Source organism: Suricata suricatta, chromosome 6, assembly GCF_006229205.1.
Source record: "Suricata suricatta isolate VVHF042 chromosome 6, meerkat_22Aug2017_6uvM2_HiC, whole genome shotgun sequence".
Lineage (NCBI taxonomy): Eukaryota > Metazoa > Chordata > Mammalia > Carnivora > Herpestidae > Suricata > Suricata suricatta.
This window is the reverse complement of record NC_043705.1, coordinates 6472248-6491676: the sequence shown is the minus strand read 5'-3', so window position 1 is coordinate 6491676 and position 19429 is coordinate 6472248. Positions and strand designations below refer to the sequence as shown.

The window sequence follows — 19429 nt, the reverse complement described above, 5'->3', positions numbered from 1 at the left end:
CAGACAAAGAGAAATTTATGTGTACTATTTAAGTGTTGTTTAGCTTGAAATCTAGATTAATTTAATGTATTTCAGGAGCAACAAAATGGAGATTCGTTATGTGAAATAACCTGAAAGGAGAGGGTTCGAATTGTCCAGACTTTGTATAAACAGTTTTTGCCATGATTGGAGGTACCGCAGGGGAGTCACGGGGTATCACGGCTGTTTATTAGCTGACTGAAGTGGTTATTGGGGTTTTAACTGTTGAGTGGAGGATTTGGGCCAGGGAAGAAGGGAGTCCAGCCATTTTGAAGTCGAGATGGTTGTGAAATTAGCAGATGTTGGATCTCCAGATAGTGAGAAGGGTGTGAGAAGGTGGAGATCCTGAAGACAGGTCAGTGATCTTGAAGTCCTTTGAATTTCTTAGACTGATAAAGCTAGAAAGTGAAATAGTCTAGGAATTCTCAGAAGCTCTACTGTCAGAGTAGAGAGGAGTGTGAGCCATTGAAGAGAACACTGCACAAGCAGTTTGAGTTGAGAATCAACTGAGATTTGACAATGCTAAAGAAATTAAGGCCAAAGGAAAAAAAGAAGAAGAAAGTAATGGAGGGGAGAGGGTGATTGGCAATGTGTTTAGGTGTGGGGGAGATTTAAGAAATTAAGACAAAGTGGAGGTTCTTGGGTTTAACTTTTTGTGTGCGTGGCCCTTAAAGCCAAGTTGTGGGAAATGCAAGAGTGACGTATTCAATCTGAATGATCAAGAACCTTCTAGTTTAAGTGGGGAGGCAGACTAACGGACATGAAGTAGTTAAATGATGTTTACCTATGCACACATATTAAACTGTGAAAGGACCCTTACTATTCTGCTCATAGGCTAGTGGTGTTTAAGGAAAAAGAAAGGAGCTGACATTTTTTACCTGATATGCAGATTTGTGTACAGTTTTTATGGGCCTTTGTGATAAAAGTACATCACTTACAGTATCTTTGAGAGAAGTGTAAAACTTGATTTTAAGTTGAGATAATTTTCTGATTAGGTCCCTCTGCTAGAGACCCACCTCATTCCTTTCATCTGATGATTTTCTACTGTCTTACCATTAATATTACATTCTGGTCATAAGCACATGATTTCTGTAAACACCATGTTTAGAACAAGTGCTTCAGCCTTGTTTGGATAAAATATGAGAAGACTTGAGTTATTGTATTGGCTGAGGGCTCTCTTATTCATTCAGAGTGGATTAACTTCTAAAAAGTTTTTTGAAAACGAGGTGCCTGGGTGGCTCAGTTGGTTGAGCGCCCCACTCTTGATTTTGGCTCATGTCATGACCCTAGAGTTGTGAGATCGAGCCCTATATCAGGCTCTGCACTGAGCATGGAGTCTGCTTGGGCTTCATTTCCTCCCTCTCTCTCCCTCTGCTCTTCCTGCTCTCTCTCTCTCAAATTAAAAAAAAAATAGTGAATTAACTTCTAAAATGAATTATTTAGTGATATCTTTCAGTTTTGGAAAACGTTATATTTTGGGTTCTTTCTTCTTTGTATACTTCTTGTTCCACTTAAATTTAAGCTGCTAATTACAGTTGCCAGTCAATTTAAATTAAAAAACGTTATACATGTTAAAACAGTTTAAACAATACAGAAGCAAGCCTTCCTTTCTTGGTTGCAAGTCACACACTTCTGTTCCCCAGAAGTAACATCTAATTACCCATTTCTTATCTATTCTTCCTGAGATGTTCTATGCCTATAAAACTCATAAAACTATTTATATATTTTTGGATGACGAGTTTATACCTCATACTTTGGAGTCAGAATTAAATATTTTTTGTGTTTGGTGATTGTGTTAGTCAGGGTTCAGTGCAGGATATAGAAATCACTAGATATTTGGAGCAGGAAAGGATTTCATGCAGGCCATGGGTCTTAGGCCCTTCCTCTTGCAGAAGGATACGGAACTGGCTCATCAACAGAGCTCCCACCCACGTGGCTGCTTCTGGAACTGCTGCAGCCCAGACAGCTCTGGATACTCAGGGTCTAGAGAATGGAAGCTGCTGTCCGAGCTTAGGGAGCTAGATCCAGAAGTTTCCACTGTACCCACTGCTTCTTGTCTTGTCTTTTCTCTTTCTTTTCTTCTTCCTTCCTTCCTTTTGTGTCTGTTTATTTATTTTGAGAAAGTGAGCAGGGGAGGGGCAGAGAGGGAGAGAGAGAATCCCAAGCAGGCTCTGCACCATCAGCACAGAGCCCTACTCGGGGCTCCATCCCACAAACCGTGAGATCATGACCTGAGCTGAAATCAAGAGTTGGAGGCTCAGCTGAGTGGGCCACCCAGGTCCCCCTTCACTGTTTCTTTTTTCTTTTTTTAATTTTTTAATGTCTTTTTATTTATTTTTTTTTTTTGAGAGATAGAAACAGTGTGAGCAGGGGAGGGTCAGAGAGAGAGGGAGACACAGAATCTGAAGCAGGCTCCAGGCTCTGAGCTGTTAGCACAGAGCCTGGTGCGGGGCTCGAACCCACGAATAGTGAGATCATGACCTGAGCCGAGGCTGAACGCTTAACCGATTGAGCCACCCAGGCGCCCCCTCACTGTTTCTTAATATCTAGGAAGCTTCCATAAATCAGCTTCTTAACCAACAACAGCAGGAAGAGGTCACAGTAAGGTAACTTCTGCCTCCTTTTCACCTTCCAGATAGGCAAATACATTTAATGGTGGTGCTCACACCCAGCATCCTAGCAGCCAGATGGAGGGGTAGGAAATGGTAGGCAGAATAGATAGAACATACAGTTTGAAGCTTTTGGACCTCTACTGTTGTACTATAATATTAATTGCTCACCAGTTAACTTTAAAATAGGGGTTGAATGGGGCGCCTGGGTGGCTTAGTTGGTTAAGCATCTAACTTTGGCTCAGGTCATGATCTCATGGTTTGTGAGTTTGAGCCCCGCATCGGAGCTGTGCTGACAGCTCAGAGCCTGGAGCCCGCTTTTGGATTCTGTGTCTCCCTCTCTCTCTCTGACCCTCCCTGCTCAAACTCTCTCTCTCAAAAATAAAAAAAGTAAACATTAACAAAAATTTAAAAATAAAATACAGGTCGATTTAGTGGACCAAAAAAATTATGCTAACATTTGCTCAACTTTCTGATTATTTTGTTTTTCATTAGGACTGGGCCGAGCCTATGCCCTGGCGTTTGCAGAAAGAGGTGCATCAGTTGTTGGTAAGTTGAATATTTTTCTTTTTAATGAGTAGCTGGCATTTAAAATAGAGTCTTCACAAGTCAGCCAGCTTTGCCTTTACATCAAATAATTTGTCATGGTCAGATTTCACCCCTGGTTAATCTCCTCTGCCAGCAAAAATTGTCCTCCTTGAGAATGACTTTATAACGTACTGGACTAGTTTCACCGACTTCGCTCCTGAGCAGAATTGAAAAAGATGGTCAGGCACTTACTGTATAAAAGGAAGTTCTTGAATTTGGTAAGTTGTGAGCTGTAATTTTTTTGCGGTAGAAGGCTGGTTCGAGATGAATCCCTGTTAAGTATAAGTGTATTGGTAACAGTAAGATAGAAGTGTATTTCGAGAACTAGAAGTTTCGAGTCAGAGAATCCAAAGTGTGTTGTTGTTGTTGCTGTTGTTTTTGAAACCTCTTTCATCAACATTTTTCACATGGAGCTTTTTACAGCACGTTTTTCAAGTGTCAGTTGGAGAGGCAGTTGCGTGAGTGTCATGAAGGCTCATCAGTTAGAAGATGCTGTGCCGAAGAATCCCAGAGGCGGGAGGTCTTAGTGATTTAATGGTTGGCACTGACGGGATGGGGTGTGCACACAGGGGAGGGTTTGTCTGCAGCCAGAGCTTTGTGGGGAATAAATGCACACTCATTCGTTGTGCTCAGTGCAGGGGAGGTGGGTAAGGCAGGTGACATGGCCCAATATTTATTAGTATCTTTGCTGGGAGAAAATTGTTCACCCAAGATGACTTTCTAGTGCCTATTTTCCTACCTCTTACTAAGGAATACAGAGAGACAGATGCCTCCAGTTTGTTTCTGGAGATGTGTGTAACAGAGGGTAAGCAAGCAGCCTGATTTTCTAAAGAAGACCCAAGCAGGACATGCGATCATACTCTCCTCCCGCAGTGGGGATACGCAGCTTATCTTTTTTTTTTTTAATTTATTTAAATGTTTATTCATTTTTGAGAAAGAGAGACAGAGTGCAAGCAGGGGAGGGGCAGAGAGAAAGGGAGACACAGAAACCAAAGCCGGCTCCAGGCCCGACGGGAGCCCCAACCCATGAGCCGGGAGATCATGATTGAGCTGAAGTTGGACGCGTAACCGACTGAGCCCCCCAGGTGCCCCTCTGTAGCTTTTCTTTACAGAAGGAACAGAATCTTTGGATGTTCTTTGCTTAAGATCATGTCCTCTGTCCATTAATCTCGTCTGCTTCTTGTGGCGAGGACACATTTCAGTATTGTGGTGTTTAGCCAGAGGGTGTATAGTTCTGGCCCTCTTTTCCCGCAATATTTCATGTTGTTACTGTTTTGTCTTTTTTTTCTATTGCTATACATTTCTTAATATTTTAACTTTTAACTTTTTACGCATTGACGTCTTTTCTACTCACTTTTGTAAGTATAAGGTCCTCGTTTTATCTTCTCTATCTCCTAAAGGACCTAAAATATTTCCTTGTGCAAAGAAGGTACTTTGTTCTGTGGGGCCTTTTTTGTTGTCAACATAGACTTGTTCTGGTGGGAATGGAGGAGGGCCAGGTGTGTCTTATTTTTATTTTTTTAAATGTTTTTATTTTTGAGAGAGAGAGAGAGAGAGAGAGAGAGAGAGAGAGAGAGGATGAGAATGAATGCGGGGGAGGGGCAGAGAGCATGGGAAACAGAATCTGAAGCAGGCTCCAGGCTCGGAGCTGTCAGCACAGAGCCCGACGCAGGGCTCGAACTCACAAGTTGTGAGATCATGTCCTGAGCCGAAGTTGGACGCTTAACCCACTGAGCCACCCAGGCGCCCCTCTTTCAGCTTTTAAAAACCCAGCTGCCCTGCTTCCTGGTTGCATCACACACACTAATGTTTCTCCGTTGTTAATGTGTGTTCTGCTGGTGTATGTTTTACATGAGTAAGAAAAAGTAGAGATATAAGTAAACAGCATGACATCAGAGTGTCCTACTTGTGGGAAAGTGATTCCTCCCATAATTTTATGACTAGCTCAGAGTCCAGTAAGAAGTAAGAACAAAGGGATAGAAGAGCGTGTTTCTCATATAAGTCAGCGTATGTCAGGTTATGCTCGGTTAACAAACAAATCTCAATGACGTAGAATAATAAAGGATTATTTCATGTTTTTGTGAGCTTTCAGCTTCTGGTCAGCTGTGTCTCTGCTCTAAGTGTCTTCTCAATTTCAGGATTCCAGTTAAAGGAGCAGGTCTGTCTGGGGACATTGCTGGTCTTGGGATGGATGAAAAATACCCATGGATTGACTTGTTGCCTCTTAAATCCACTTTCACTCACATTTTATTGACCAAAGGAGATCACTTGGCCAAGCATCACTTAAGATATTCTCTAACTTTATATTAATATGATTGCTATGTTTTTTAAGAATAGAGGTTTTTTTTAAGTTATTTATTTTGAGAGAGAGAGACAGAGCAAAAACAGGGGAGGGATAGAGAGAGAAGGAGAGAGAGAGAATCCCAAGCAGGCTCTGCACTGTCAGCACGGGAGCCTGAGGTGGGGCTTGATTTCATGAACCATGAGATCATGACCTGAGCCGAAATCCAGAGTCAGATGCTTAACTGTCTGACTCACCCAGGCTCCCCTGATTGCTAGGTTTTATATTCCATAATAAACAGCCTTAGGGGAGGTTTCAATCTGGGTATAAGGACTGCTCAGCTTTGGCTACTAGTTACAGTGAAGGATGTTTGGTTTTCTGAAAATTATAGCTTACAGGAAATGTTTGCCCATATTCGAAGGCAATATTTGTTGGGAATGGAATCGTTTTGAACTTTGCTCATTAGGTGAGCCCTGTCCACTACCCTGAACATTAAGTTTTCTCTTGAGGACATGAACACAAGGAGGACTGACGTTGTGCAGCACGAAGAACCTCTTCTTTGACAGTAAGCAGGGTGGACGGTTTTCTGTTCTTGAGCTGCAAAGTAGCACCATTGGGTAACTGACATCATAATTGCCTCCTGTAAGATGGGCACCATTTCTTTCCTGGGCTGCCTTTACACAGTGACTGGTAAAGATGCCTCTCAGGCTCCTGGAGTCTGATGCCAGAGCCTGTGTTTCAGCCCCTGTGTGATCCTAATAGCCAAAAGGTGAACTGCAGTGGGGAAAGTGAGCTGCCTTTCAAGTTAGGTCACATTTCCAATCCTGGCTGTGCTGCCTGGTCACGTGACCTCTCTCGCTCTTGTCTCACTTCCAGGATTATGGTAGGCATTCAGTAATAACTAGAGGCCTTTGTAAGGGGAAAGAAAAGTGCCCGGAGTCAGGACTGCCTGCTGCGTGCTGGGCACCATGCTCAGGACTTGGGTATATGACCCAACTCAGGGGCATCCCTGCCTCCTTGTCGAAAATATGTTTCTCTTCTAGATTCTTTAGAGCAAAGGGCCGGCCTTACGTCCTGATGCATTCTCTTCACGTGTGAGCATAGTGCTTCGCTTAGTGATCAGTCAAGACCTATGCGTTGATGAAGGGAATGAGCTATGTGACTCACGTAGAGCACAAGAAAGCACACGTGGATTCTGGCTTGTAATACATGAGCTACGTATGCAGTGCTCACGTCTTCCCCAGATGCTTCCTGTGACCGTCACTTATCCAGGTTATGGGCGACGGCCTTTAGAGATAGCGTCAGAAAAGCTCATTTGTCAGTTTAAGACCCCGGTTCTGAGAAACAAGAACCCGTGCAGGCCGCAGCATCATCTGGGCTCATTCGTTCACCCGGCAGTTATTTATTGGGTGCTTGTTAGGTAACAAGCCCTGCTCTAGGAGTCGAGGGACTGGGCCCTGCTTTCACAGAGCTGACATTCCAGTGGTGGGCGGTGGGGAGACAGTGAACACACGTGTGCGTACAACAGGTCTCAGATAATGACAGGTGCTGCGGAGAGAAAACTGGAGTGAATGGGCTGGAGGAGAGCTCTGAGGAGGCACCTGCAGGCAGGGGACAAGATCGGGGGCCCGGGAGCCTGTGGCAGGGGCACAGGCAGGAGTGGGCTCTGTGTGTTCCGGGTCAGCCAGAGGGCCGGTGCAGCCCAGGAAAGCCCTCATGGGGACGGAGCCGAGAGATGGGGCAGAGCACTCACAGGAGGCCAGGCTGCGTGAGACCCTGCAGTTCTGAGTCGGGACCACATCACTTTGCTTGCCTGTCTGGAGAGTGATCGTAGAGGGGCGAAGGTGGAAGATGGGGGTGAGGATGGGCTCCTTGGGGCGTTTATGCTCTTCACTCTCCTTGTACGCGCGTGTGGTGTTCCATGAAAAAAGAGGGGGCAGGTAGGAAGTGGAAACAGAGTCCTGTAAGAGATGGTGGTGATTTAAACAGGTCACAGGCATGTAGGTGGTGCAGAGACGTTATGTTCTGGGCATACGTTGAAGGTAGATAAGGCAGGATTTGCTGATTCTCTGGTGTGGGTTCCAAGGGAAGGCAGAGGACAGACCGGCCATTTCCTGAGACGGGAGGCGCTGAAGGAGGGCATTTGGGCAGAGAGGGACTGCTCCTGGTAGGTCTGCGACAGTGGGATGCATGACTCTAGTGGGGGACGAGTGGGAACTCCGTAAATCTGGAGATTCTCTGTTTGAGATGGTATTTGAAGCCAGGAGACTGGATCACATTACCCGAGGAGTAAGTGTGGGTGAGAAAGAGGGCCACCTGGGTGGCTCAGTGGGTTAAGTGTCCGACTTCAGCTCAGGTCATGATCTTGCAGTTTGTGAGTTTGAGCCCCGAGTCGGGCTCTATGCTGACGGCTCAGAGCCTGGAGCCTGCTTTGGATTCTGTGTCTCCCTCTGTCTCTCTGCCCCTCCCCTGCTCATGCTCTCTCTCTCTCTCTCTGTCTCTCAAAAATAAATATTAGAAAGAAAAAAGCGTGGGTGAGAAAGAGAAGAGGTCCGAGGACTGAACCCTGGACGATCAATTTCCCGCTTTCCGTTTTTTCTCCCAGTAAACATAGCTTTGATGCCATCTTGTTGAGACAGGAGAATCAGTTCCAGGAGCCTAATTTGAGGCGCTCGTGTCTACACTGACTCCGCATTTTGTGGTCGTTCAAATATCCAGATACATTGATGACCGTCTGGAGAAGATCCCTGATAAACCAGGGTGATTGTGTCCTGAAACAAACAGAATAGTATGGCAACTCCGTGTTGTTCTCTTTTTATTTAGTGGGAAAAAATCATTCCTTCTTTAGGATAAAGACACCTGTTTCCAGCATTAGAGGGACAGAGTGGCGCTGTTAGTGCGCTCACACTCTAGTCTGGGTTTTGCCACTGCCTGCAGCCTGGGAGCCTGGGGCGGGTTAACCTAACCGTTCCAAACTTTCTTTATCTGTGAACATTGGAACAGCGGGTCCTACCAACTTCCTGATAAGGCCTGCGGGGATCAGATGTGGCAATGTACGCAGGGCTCTCTGCAGATGCCAAGTTCACGTCTGCCAGTGTAAGGTAGCTGCAGTATTTTAAAGTTTACCTTCTTCTTATTCCTTAGCCACACATTTGAGTGGAAACAGTGCCACATAGTACGGATCCCTGTCTCTTTGTGCAGTACACTTGCCAAAAATCTCTTCACGTTGCTCCTCCCCCCGGCCTTTCTGTGTGTAACCAGAAGCGTCCTTTTCCAGTCTAGGCCGTCGCCCCGTGATCTAGGTCTGGTGATGGTGGGGTGACCGGTGGGGTCAGTGTTAGCGGTGCACGCCCATACAGAGACGCGTCCTGAGTAAGTCTGCCCTCACACTGTTTCCCTGCCCGCGACTGACCTCCGTAAATGATTTATCCGGGCTTCAGGGCGCGCCTGTTTGGTTGTACCTTGAACGGTTTCCACTTGAGGGTGGTGTTCCGTGGCAAAACAGAGCGGTTCGTCCTTTACTTAAATATTGTCCGTTTGCTTTTGAACTTTCCCTTACTCAGTTATAAAGGCTCTTAAAAGACTGTTAGCTGCAGGTCTTAAAAATCTTGATTTTTTTCTTTACTGGTTGTTTCCTGTCATTGCAATAATTGCATGGAGATGGACATTTAGTAGGAATTGAGTCTTGAGAGTCTTTTCTTCATCTCTTGAGGGATAATGTAAACCTCTTTCCATTACTTTGTGTCTCCTTACCGGTTTTTATTTGTGGCAAGACAGTAAGATTATATTGTTAGAAAAATATATCCCAGGTCACATTTCGAGAAACCCATTTCCTTAAAAAAGTTACTTGAAAATATGCCTGACTTGGCGGATTTTCAGTACGGATAGGCCTTGGCTTTTTCTTCTCTCTCTCTGTCTCTTTAAAATATTAATTTTTGAAAGAGCACAAGCAGGGGAGGGGCAAAGAGAGAGGGGGACAGAGGATCCAAAGCAGGCTCTGCGCTAACGGCAGTGAGCCAGATGTGGGGCTCGAACTCATGAACTGTGACATCATGACCTGAGCCAAAGTCAGGTGCTCGGCCGACCGAGCCCCCCAGTCTTCCGACTTCAGCTTGGCATTGGCTTTTCCTCTGCGTCATTCTTTTGTCTCTTAACCACGCAGTCCCACCAGCCTTGACCCCCTTCGAAAGGAAAAAAAATATTCAATTGCCATATGTGGCAATTGTCAATTTGGTAATACTAAAAAAAACCTTTAAATTTTAGTATATGCTACCATGCCATTTATTAATTAGTAAATTTTTTACTCCAAAAATATTCATCTTGCAATGTAAATTATTATTTCTTTGTCCCACATGTTTTTATTAAAGTATATTTTTCCAGTTCTTTGGTCTTGATCTATGTATCAATTCATTAGGTTTTGCATACTATTATATAAATTTTACTTTAAATTATTACATAAACTAACTTTGTTATTTGTCCCCATTGTTTAGTTCTCTTGCCCTTTAAACACTTGTTGCTTAAATCTGTGCAGGGGCGCCTGGATGACTCAGTCGGTTAAGCGTCCGACTTCGGTTCAGGTCATGATCTCGTGGTCCGTGGGTTCGAGCTCCACATCGGGCTCTGTGCTGACAGCTCAGAGCCTGGAGCCTGCTTTGAATTCTGTGTCTCCCTCTCTCTCTGCCACAACCCTGCTCTGTATTTGTTTCTGTCTCTCTGTCTCTCAAAAATACATAAACATTAAGAAAATTTGAAAAAAAAGATCGCCTACTCATCATTAAAAAAAAAAAAGAAATGTGTGCATTACTGTAGCCATCCCACACTTAACTTTCAGTAGAGTAGAAAGTCTTTGCAGTCAGCCACTATTGCTACACATTTTTGTGCCTCTCTGTCGATTTCCTTGCCCATAGTAAGTGCTCAACTAATGTTTATCTCGGTGTGACTGGATCCAGGGAGATGCTCTGTAGTGAGCGTGCTCACTTGTTGAACATAGAATGATGAAGTCACGGTATCAGTCAGTGACTGAATGCATGAGTTCTCTATGCAGTTTCTGGCCTCTATCAATAATCTTTATTTCTTTTTTGTAGACCCTGATACAGTATGTTTTATGAATGCTTGTCTTCTTTTTCCTGAAATTGGGTTGAATCACATTTTTTTTTCTTTTCAGAAAAGGAAACCATTGCAAAGTTGAACACTTAAGGACATGAGCCTGTGATTAAATATTTTTGCTGCTTCATATCTATATCTAAACAAAGAGACATGTTTGAAAGTGTGTATCTCATGGTGTGTGTGTGTCTACTTATTAAAGTTTATGTCCTTATTTTGAGAGAACGTGTGCACGTGAGCAGGGAAGTGGCAGAGAGAGAGGGAGAGAGAATCCCAGGCGGGCCTCCTCGCCGTCAGCTCAGAGCACTCCTGAGGGCTCGAACTCGTGAACTGTGAGATCACAACCTGAGCTGAAATCAGGAGTTGGATGCTTAACGGACTGCGCCACCCAGGTGCCCGTTATGGCGTGTTTAGTGAGATGCGGATACCGAAGGAGGGAACAGAGGAGGTGAATGAAGACATACACTCGTTGTAGGATTTTATTCCCAACTCATAATTGGATCATCTAGAAAGGAATTTTCTGTGTTTTTGCCTTGCAGTGAACGACTTGGGAGGGGACTTCCGGGGCTTTGGTAAAGGGTCCTCTGCTGCTGACAAGGTTGTTGAAGAAATACGAAGTAAAGGAGGGAAAGCTGTGGCCAACTACGGTATGATGTTTGCAAGAACTCGACTTTTTCTTTTGTTCTCCTTCAACTAGTGGTTTTCGCTCCCATTAGTGACCGTTGAGCAAATATCTCAGCATTCCCGTGTGATGAGGAGATTAGATTTTGTTTCTGAGTCCGCCAGATCTGTTTGGGTATCTGTCTTAAATAACATACGAGGTTTTCAAAAACTTTTGATGTAGATATTTCATGAGTCTATAACTCTTAGCATATTGTTTATGTAATATTTTTATTAATAAGCACATGGTAAAATCAGTAAGTTATTGATGTGAATATGAATATGCTCTTATTCTTGGAAGATCTTTTTTAGCTAAAAGGTTTTATGTATTTCTACAGAGTAACATGAGATTGTTCTTTTAAAAATTGTTTTAGGACAGTTCATGAACTAATATAGCACAGGAAGTGAAACCCCCCCTTTTTGTACCCAATCACTGCATTCCATTTTGCACAAGCAATCATTGCAGTGTGTAACTTTCTTCCCTTTATAAAAACTTAAGAGTCAAAGTTAGGTATTAAACTGAAGCCACGAGGAAAACAGCATTGGATATATTGATTCTAATAGTATCTGTAAGGAACCTCCTCAAGTAGAAGCGAGTACTTACTGACTTTTCTGCAAATCAGATTGTTTTGATTGGGCCAGGGATAAAATTAGATTGCCAGTGACCTCATTATGAAATTTTAAAGGACGGGAAATAGGAAATGATTTGTTTTGAGTGTTCCAGGGAATAATGAGACAGACATCCTAGCATCTTCTGTCCACCCTGAGAAAATGTGTAGAACAATGTTTTCAATTTTTTTTTTTAAATTCTGGAGTTTATAGAATCACTTTTATAAAGGTAATCATTCCAGGCCCCCTACCCCGACCTCACTTTTGTTACGTGCCCTGTATCACTCAAGATTCAGGGAGGAAGACAGAAGCCCCTGTGGGGTTCCAAGTGCAGAGGGTTTAATTACAAACAATTAGAGGCCTGCATCACCATCAGAAGGGGAACGCAGGGGGCCTCGTGAGCCTGCACCACGCGGTCCCCCTGGCTCCCCTCGGCTCCCCTCGGGGTGCCTGCGAGCTTTCACCTGTACTCTCCTCGTTAGATTGGCCCGCACCTGCAGGCCCCCCGACTTTTCCATCCTTTAGTGGGTGTCTCTCTTTGGCAGATCTGCCTCAGGCCTCTGTGGATCTCCGGGAAGGGCTCCTCCCCCGTGATTGCAGAGTATAGAGAAAAGTGGGGGTGATGTTGAGTCGACACTTGACCCTTCGACGCACAGCTGTGGGCCTGTGGCTCTTCCCCTGGAGCCACGCTATTATGTTGAGCTTTACTGTTTGTACTTAATGTTGCAGTGTCTCCATATGTAGTTACATAGCTTTGAACGTGAGTTTTCAAATTAAACACGTACCCCCTCTTCTCCCCCCCCCACTTCTGGTGTGTGTCTTTAAGGGGAAGTGTCCGTGTGACTTTTAAAATCAAATACAAATTAAATAAGATGAAACACTCCGTTCGTCTGTCATACTAGCCCCATTTCAAGTTAGTCGTTAGTGGCCGCTGTCTTAGTGCAGAAATAGGACATTGTCCTTCTCACAGAAAGTGGTAGACAGTACTGTTTTAGATAGTGCTTGCCGGGTATTTCTTATTCCTGCTTTTTCTTTTTCTTTTCTTTTTGGTAGGTTAAAGAATTGTCTTTGGGGCTACATTTCTTTTGTAACATAAGATCATCTATATTTTGAATTGTTATGTGCCTGCAATATACATTTATTTTGGTGGAAGTGAATTCTGTTGAGAAGAGTTTCTGTCCTGTGCTCTGATTCACAGAGTTTAGAAGTCATCCGTGCGGGATATTACTGATGTTTTGCACTAATTTTCCCTTCTCCCAGATTCTGTAGAAGCAGGAGAGAAACTCGTGAAGACAGCACTGGATGCTTTTGGAAGAATAGGTGATGTTTCTTTGTTTTTATAGTCCTGACAGAGCAGTTTCTACCTTCCTGGTAAAGTGTTCTTGATTTTACTTTGGTTTATAAAAAAAAATCACTTTATTTTCCTAATTTTTTAATGTTTATTTATTTTTGAAAGACAGAGACAGAGCATGATCAGGGGAGGGGCAGAGAGAGAGGGAGACACTGAATCTGAAGCAGGCTCCAGGCTCTGAGCGGTCAGCACAGCGCCTGATGCGGGGCTCGAACTCGTGAATCGTGAGATCATGACCTGAGCCCAAGTTGGACCCTTAACCTACTGAGCCACCCAGGCACCCCAAAACTCCTTCTTTCTTTATAATTAAGTTTCTCGGTTTGTTTTACAAACTAATTATTTTACATACCCCACTTTACTCCCACAAAGGGCATTTTTTTAATGCAAAAATGTGTTGAGTTTGTTTTAAAATTTTTTCGGATTTTAAGAATGTTTAAAAAATTAGAAGCATTTTCTAAGTTCCTTATTTGTAATAATTTAATTATATCCCAAACATGTTTATAAAATAAATATTTTGGCAATAGAGGACCCACCGGAATCTTTGGATAATTATGATATGGATTGAAATGATTTAATGTTTTGCAAATTAATTAAGATGAATTATATATAGTAAAAAGCTTTATTTTCCAGAAACATTTTAAATGTATAGTATAGTTCACCCCTCTCTACATCATCTTCTTCGTTTAGTCCCACACAGTCTTAGTAAAAGTTATTAATTACTTAACGGAAATGTAACCGCTGGTAAGCCTGACATGTTTACAATCTGGAAGACACTAATTTTCGTAGTTTGAATGTGCCCCCTCCGCTTTTATTTTTTGCTAGGATGTTTGTTTTTCTAGTTGTGTTTGGTTAAGCTTATAGGGGACTTGTTCACATATAACTTAACAGGGATAGAGGCCACAGATGTGTGAAGTCACAGGGTGAAAACAGCCACAAGAACCTTAAAAAAGAGTTCTTTTTTTCTTTTTTTTCTTTTTAAATAGTGAGACTACAATTATATTAAGATAGGCTATTCGTTTCTAACTCTAATGGGTTCCTTTCTGGAATTTTGACTTTGGAGTGGCAAAAACATATCTTTTAAACTTGATTTTCTGGGGCGCTTGGGTAGCTCAGTCGGCTAAGCGTCCGGCTTTAGCTCAGGTCATGATCTCACAGTTCATGGGTTCGAGCCCCACATCAGGCTCTGTGCTGACGGCTCAGGGACTGGAGCCTGCTTCGGATTCTGTGTCTCCCTCTCTCTCTGCCCCTCCCCTGTTTGCATTGTTTCTCTCTGTCTCTCAAAAATAAATAAAAACATAAAAAAAATTAAAAACAAAACAAAACTTGATTTTCTGAGTGAATTCTGGGGCTAGTTGAGGGACGGCTGTGGTTACCACTGAATGCTGAGAACCGCAAGGGTTGGACAGGAGCTAATTCTGCATATAAGCCGACAGAATTTTGGCAGAAGGTGAAGGTGGGAAAATGTACATATGTTAAGTTTGAGAGGCAAAACACTGATAAGGATGTGATGCTTGTGTATCGGGTTTTTTGTTGTTGTTTTTCGTTTTTTTTTTTTACTTTAGGTATAAAAGTTTGTTCTGATAGCACTTTTTTCCTATTATTATTTACTTTTCCAGTGGGGGCAGGGGAATCCCAATTTTGAAAGGTATATGAATTGTAAACCAATGCAAATTAACACACTTGCTTTTATATTTGTGACTTGGATTTTTTTTTTTTTATGTTGTAGATGTTGTGGTCAACAATGCTGGGTGAGTATTTCTTTTTTCATTTCAAGTAAGATAATGTGCATGTGAAAACTTCTTTTCCCCAAGGAGATGCTCTTTCCCTCTAACCCATGTAATATCATTGTTTTTAGAATTCTGAGGGACGGTTCTTTTGCTAGAATAAGTGATGAAGACTGGGGTGAGTTGTTTGTACCATACGTCTCTGTCTCTGTCCATATGGCCTTATAATATTTGGGAAATCTGTATATTTAAGGAAAAACCTAGTTCTGCCTACTTTTGCACCTGCGAATGTAGATGATGAATATGATGAATAAACTTGACAACTGAAAATGACAACATCATTTGCAAGTAGCCTGTTTTGTTTTAACATTTGATAAATCAGAAAACTTTAAATCAGCTGACAGAAATTACCTGAAAACGATTTTGTGCCTTTCAAATCATTGTCCCCTTTTTATTTTTGAGAAGATGTTAGCATTTCCCAGTTGGATTAACTTTTTTTTTTTTTTTTAGTTTATTTATTTTTGAGAGAGAGAGAGTAAGGGAGAGGCGGAGAGACGGAGAGAGAATGCCAAGCAGGTTCCCCAGTGTCAGCACAGAGCCTGATGTGGGGCTTGAACCCACAAACCAAGAGATCATGACCTGAGCTGAAATCAAGAGTTGGGGGCTTAACCGACTGAGCCACCCAGGCGCCCCTCAGCTGTATTAACTCTTTATAACAGTCTTCACCCTGCTTAGCTGGTTGTGTGATTCCTATGTCAAGAGCCAGAGCAGGATGTAGAAGGGGTCCAGGCACTGAGGATGTTGGAGCTCTGAGAACCGGGGAGGGAAAACCTTCGATGTAATTGCGAAGCTTGTAATGAGAAGGGGGAAATTCCATTAGGAATATCACAGAAAGATTGAGTTTATTTCTTTATTTTTAAATGGTTATTTATTTATATTTGATAGCGAGGTAGCAGGTGGTGGGGAAGGGCAGAGAGAGGGAGACAGAGAATCTGAAGTGTGCAGAGCCCAGTGTGGCGCCTGAACTCACCAGCCGTGAGATCATGACCTGAGCCGAATCAGACGCTTCACTGACTGAGCCCCCCAGGCGCCCCAGAAAGATTGAGCTCAGATGACAGACAAGTCACAGTTGCTCCCCGGGTCTGTTCTCCACGCGCCTGCGTTCACTGGCCATCGGGAGGAAAGTGAGCCATGGTGGCTGGGGCCCGGGAGGCGTGGTGACTGAGGTGAACCATATCACCGTCCGCAGGGTGCGCATCTGGGGAGAGTGGCCAGGAGTTCTTTCGGAAGAAGCAAAATATCTTTGTGATTTAGAGTCAAGCAAAGAAGGGCTTTTAATTTCTTCTTTCTGTTTTAACAAACTGGGGCAAAAAAATAAGCCTGAGGAAGTTAGAATTTGATGGCAAAGGGGGCTTGCCTTGCTGATTTCCTTCCCGTGGTCGGGGGTCTGGCTGTTTCCCTCCTCTCTTCCCAAGCTCACCCCTCCTGACCCCCTAGTGCCCTTCCCTTTCTTCTCCGTCTTTCCTTTCTTAAGTTCCTCTCTTCTCATTTTTACCTTATTCTTCTAAGAGACACATGAAAACCTCTGTTGACACTCCAGATCACAACAAGAAATAAGTAACCGTGGGTAAAACTTTGATAATTAAGAGAACAAAATTAAATTTCCAGTTATTTGTCTGAATCATTCTCCAACTTGTCTGTTCATTAGACTGACATCCCTAAAAGCAGATGAGCCTCTCTCTGTCCACCCCGTCTCCTCCTTCTCTCCCTCTGTTTTCTTACCCTCTCTGCTCAAACTCATTTGTAGTTTAGCCTGGTAGAAATAGGGAAAAGGGAGTAGCGTTTTCTTGACAGTGAGCTGGGTAGTTTATAATTATGCTTTTTAAAAATTTTATTTATTTCATTAAAGTTTTCATTATTGAAGTATAGTTGACATACAATGTTATATTTTTTTCAAATGCACAGCATAGTATTTCAACAGCTGTATACATTAACTTTAATGTTTGTGATAAGTCCCAATTATATGTGTAAATTCTTGGATATTTGTAGTAGTGGATTAAAAAAATTTTTTTAATGTTTATTTATTTTTGAGAGAGAGAGAGAGAGAGAGAGAGAGAGAGAGAGAGCGAGAGAGAGCACATGGGCAGGGGAGGGGCAGAGAAAGACAGGGAGACAGAATCTGAAGCAGGCTCTAGGCTCCAGGCTGTAAGCACAGAGCCAGACACAGGGCTTGAACCGATGCACTGTGAGATCATGATCTGAGCCAAAGTCAGACACTTAACTGACTGAGCCACTCAGGCATCCCAGTGGATTTTTTTAAAGTTTATTTATTGGGGCACCTGGGTGGCTCAGTCGGTTAAGCTGCCGGCTTCAGCTCAGGTCATGATCTCACAGTTCATGAGTTCGGGCCCTGCACCGGGCTCTGTGCTGACAGCTAGCTCAGAGCCTGGAGCCTGCTTCAGATTCTGTGTCTCCCTTTCTCTCTGACCCTCCCCTGCTCACACTATCTCTGTCTCTCAAAAATAAATAAAAATCATTAAAAAAATTAAAAAAAAAGTTTATTTATTTATTTTGATTGAGAGAGAGAAAGTGTGAATGGGGGAGGGGCAGAGAGAGAGAAGAGAGTGAGAATCCCAAGCAAGCTCTATACCAGCAGCTCGGAGCCTGACGAGGGTCTTGAACCCATGAGCTGTGAGATCATGAACTGAACCGAAGTCTGATGCTTAACTGACTGAGCCACCCAGGCACCCCTATAGTAGTAGATTTTTAAATTAAATTATTTTTAAATTAAAGAAGGCATTGTATTTAGATGTGCTCAGGGATTATGATAATTTTATCATGAATTATAGGGAAAATGAGTATGAACTGTTGATTATTTATGTCATTGGGACAGAAGCAGAAATGGGTACTTAGGGAGTAGTGTGACAGTAGTAGACATTGAACACTTGGTATAGGGACACCTAGGTGGCTCCGTTGGTTGAGTGTCCAACTCTTGATTTCAGCTCAGGTCATGATCCCAAGGTTGTGGGACCCAGTCCTGCATTGAGCTCTGCATTGAGCATGGAGCCTGCTTAAGATTTTCTCTCTCTTCCTCTGGCTTTCACCCACTCATGCTCACTCTCTCTCTCAAAATAAGTAAATGAACTTTAAAAAAATAAAATGAATGTTTGGTATAAAGTGTGTAAATAAATCATTGCTTATGTTGATTCTAAGACATGCTTATCTAATTTTTAACAAAATATATAATAAAAATAATTTGTCATTTCAGATATAATCCACAGAGTCCATTTGCGAGGCTCGTTCCTAGTGACCCGGGCGGCATGGGTTTATATGAAGAAACAGAAGTTTGGGAGGTAGAGTTGCACATGGCTGTTGGGGGGCTGGAGACTCGGTATGTGGGTCCTCATGTCCAGGGAAAGATAAGTGCTTTGATGTTGACCAAGTTACCCTTAGTATGCACAGGCTTTTTTTTTTTTTTTATTTTTTCATTTTTTTTAAAGTTTATTTTGAGACAGAGATAGCACAAGGTAGCTTGGTACAGAGAGAGGGGGAGAGAGAATCCTAAGCAGACTCCACGCTCTCAGCACAGAGCCCTACATGGGGCTCGAACTCAAGAACTGTGAGATTATGACCAGAGCTGACGTCAAGAGTTGGACACTTCAACAACTGAGCCACTCCGGCGCCCCTCACAGGCTTTCTGATATAGTGTTGGCATATACCCTCTCATTCAACTGGGGGTCATGTCGCCACAGATTAGCTGAGCTGGCCAACTTTTTATTTCTTTTCACCTACTTTTCTTTAACGATGGGTGTCCTGCTGCTCTTTGATAATCCAGCAGTACAAACGTGGGGGATTCAGCTGTACTTTATTTTTTAACCAAAGTATTATCTCACATCTGCTGATCAGGTGGGGAGAGGTGAGCGCTGTGTCCGGCTCGCTGGTACTGGCCAGACGGGCGTCGTTGGCCTGTGTGAGTGGTTTGGGAGCTGTAGGACTCTGTGGCTGTGTCGTGCGCGTGCCTGGGCCGGAGGCAGAGCCAGCAGGAGGCTCGGTGCCCTCTGACACGCTCCTTCCTGCTAACCCAGGGCTCACACACAGTTACTAGCAGTAGATTGTGACACCTCTTGGAGAGTTCTCGTTTCCCTGAGCCTCACAGTTTCTGAAAATAAATGACACGTCTTGTTTTTCTTGATCGACTAAATAGAGTAAGTGAGATTGGGTCCCATTTGGAGATGGTGTTTCAATACAAGGCATTTGATATTATCCAGAGAGAGGGGCAGTGTAACGAGGATTCAAGAATTAGAGCTGGGGTTTTTGATACTTCTTACTGTAACATTAACTCCTGTATTGTCACTTTATTTTGTTTACAAATATGTACTTTTGTTCTCAGTCAATAACGAACATACGTTCTTATACTTGAATTTATTTGGTCCTTATTGGGGATTCTTTTTAAAACAAGTTAAATCTTGCACTTAAAATTTGCACG

General features: G+C 43.1%; 1 protein-coding gene across 1 annotated transcript in view; it reads left to right on the top strand.

Annotated features, from left to right (window-relative positions):
- HSD17B4 (hydroxysteroid 17-beta dehydrogenase 4) overlaps positions 1 to 19429 on the top strand; it is an 83054-nt gene that overhangs the window by 1932 nt on the left and 61693 nt on the right. The window contains exons 2-7 of the mRNA XM_029941550.1: positions 3123 to 3176; positions 11139 to 11246; positions 13129 to 13188; positions 14946 to 14967; positions 15075 to 15121; positions 18212 to 18296. Of these exons, the coding sequence (XP_029797410.1) occupies positions 3123 to 3176; positions 11139 to 11246; positions 13129 to 13188; positions 14946 to 14967; positions 15075 to 15121; positions 18212 to 18296 (376 nt within the window). The remainder of the gene's footprint in view (positions 1 to 3122; positions 3177 to 11138; positions 11247 to 13128; positions 13189 to 14945; positions 14968 to 15074; positions 15122 to 18211; positions 18297 to 19429) is intronic.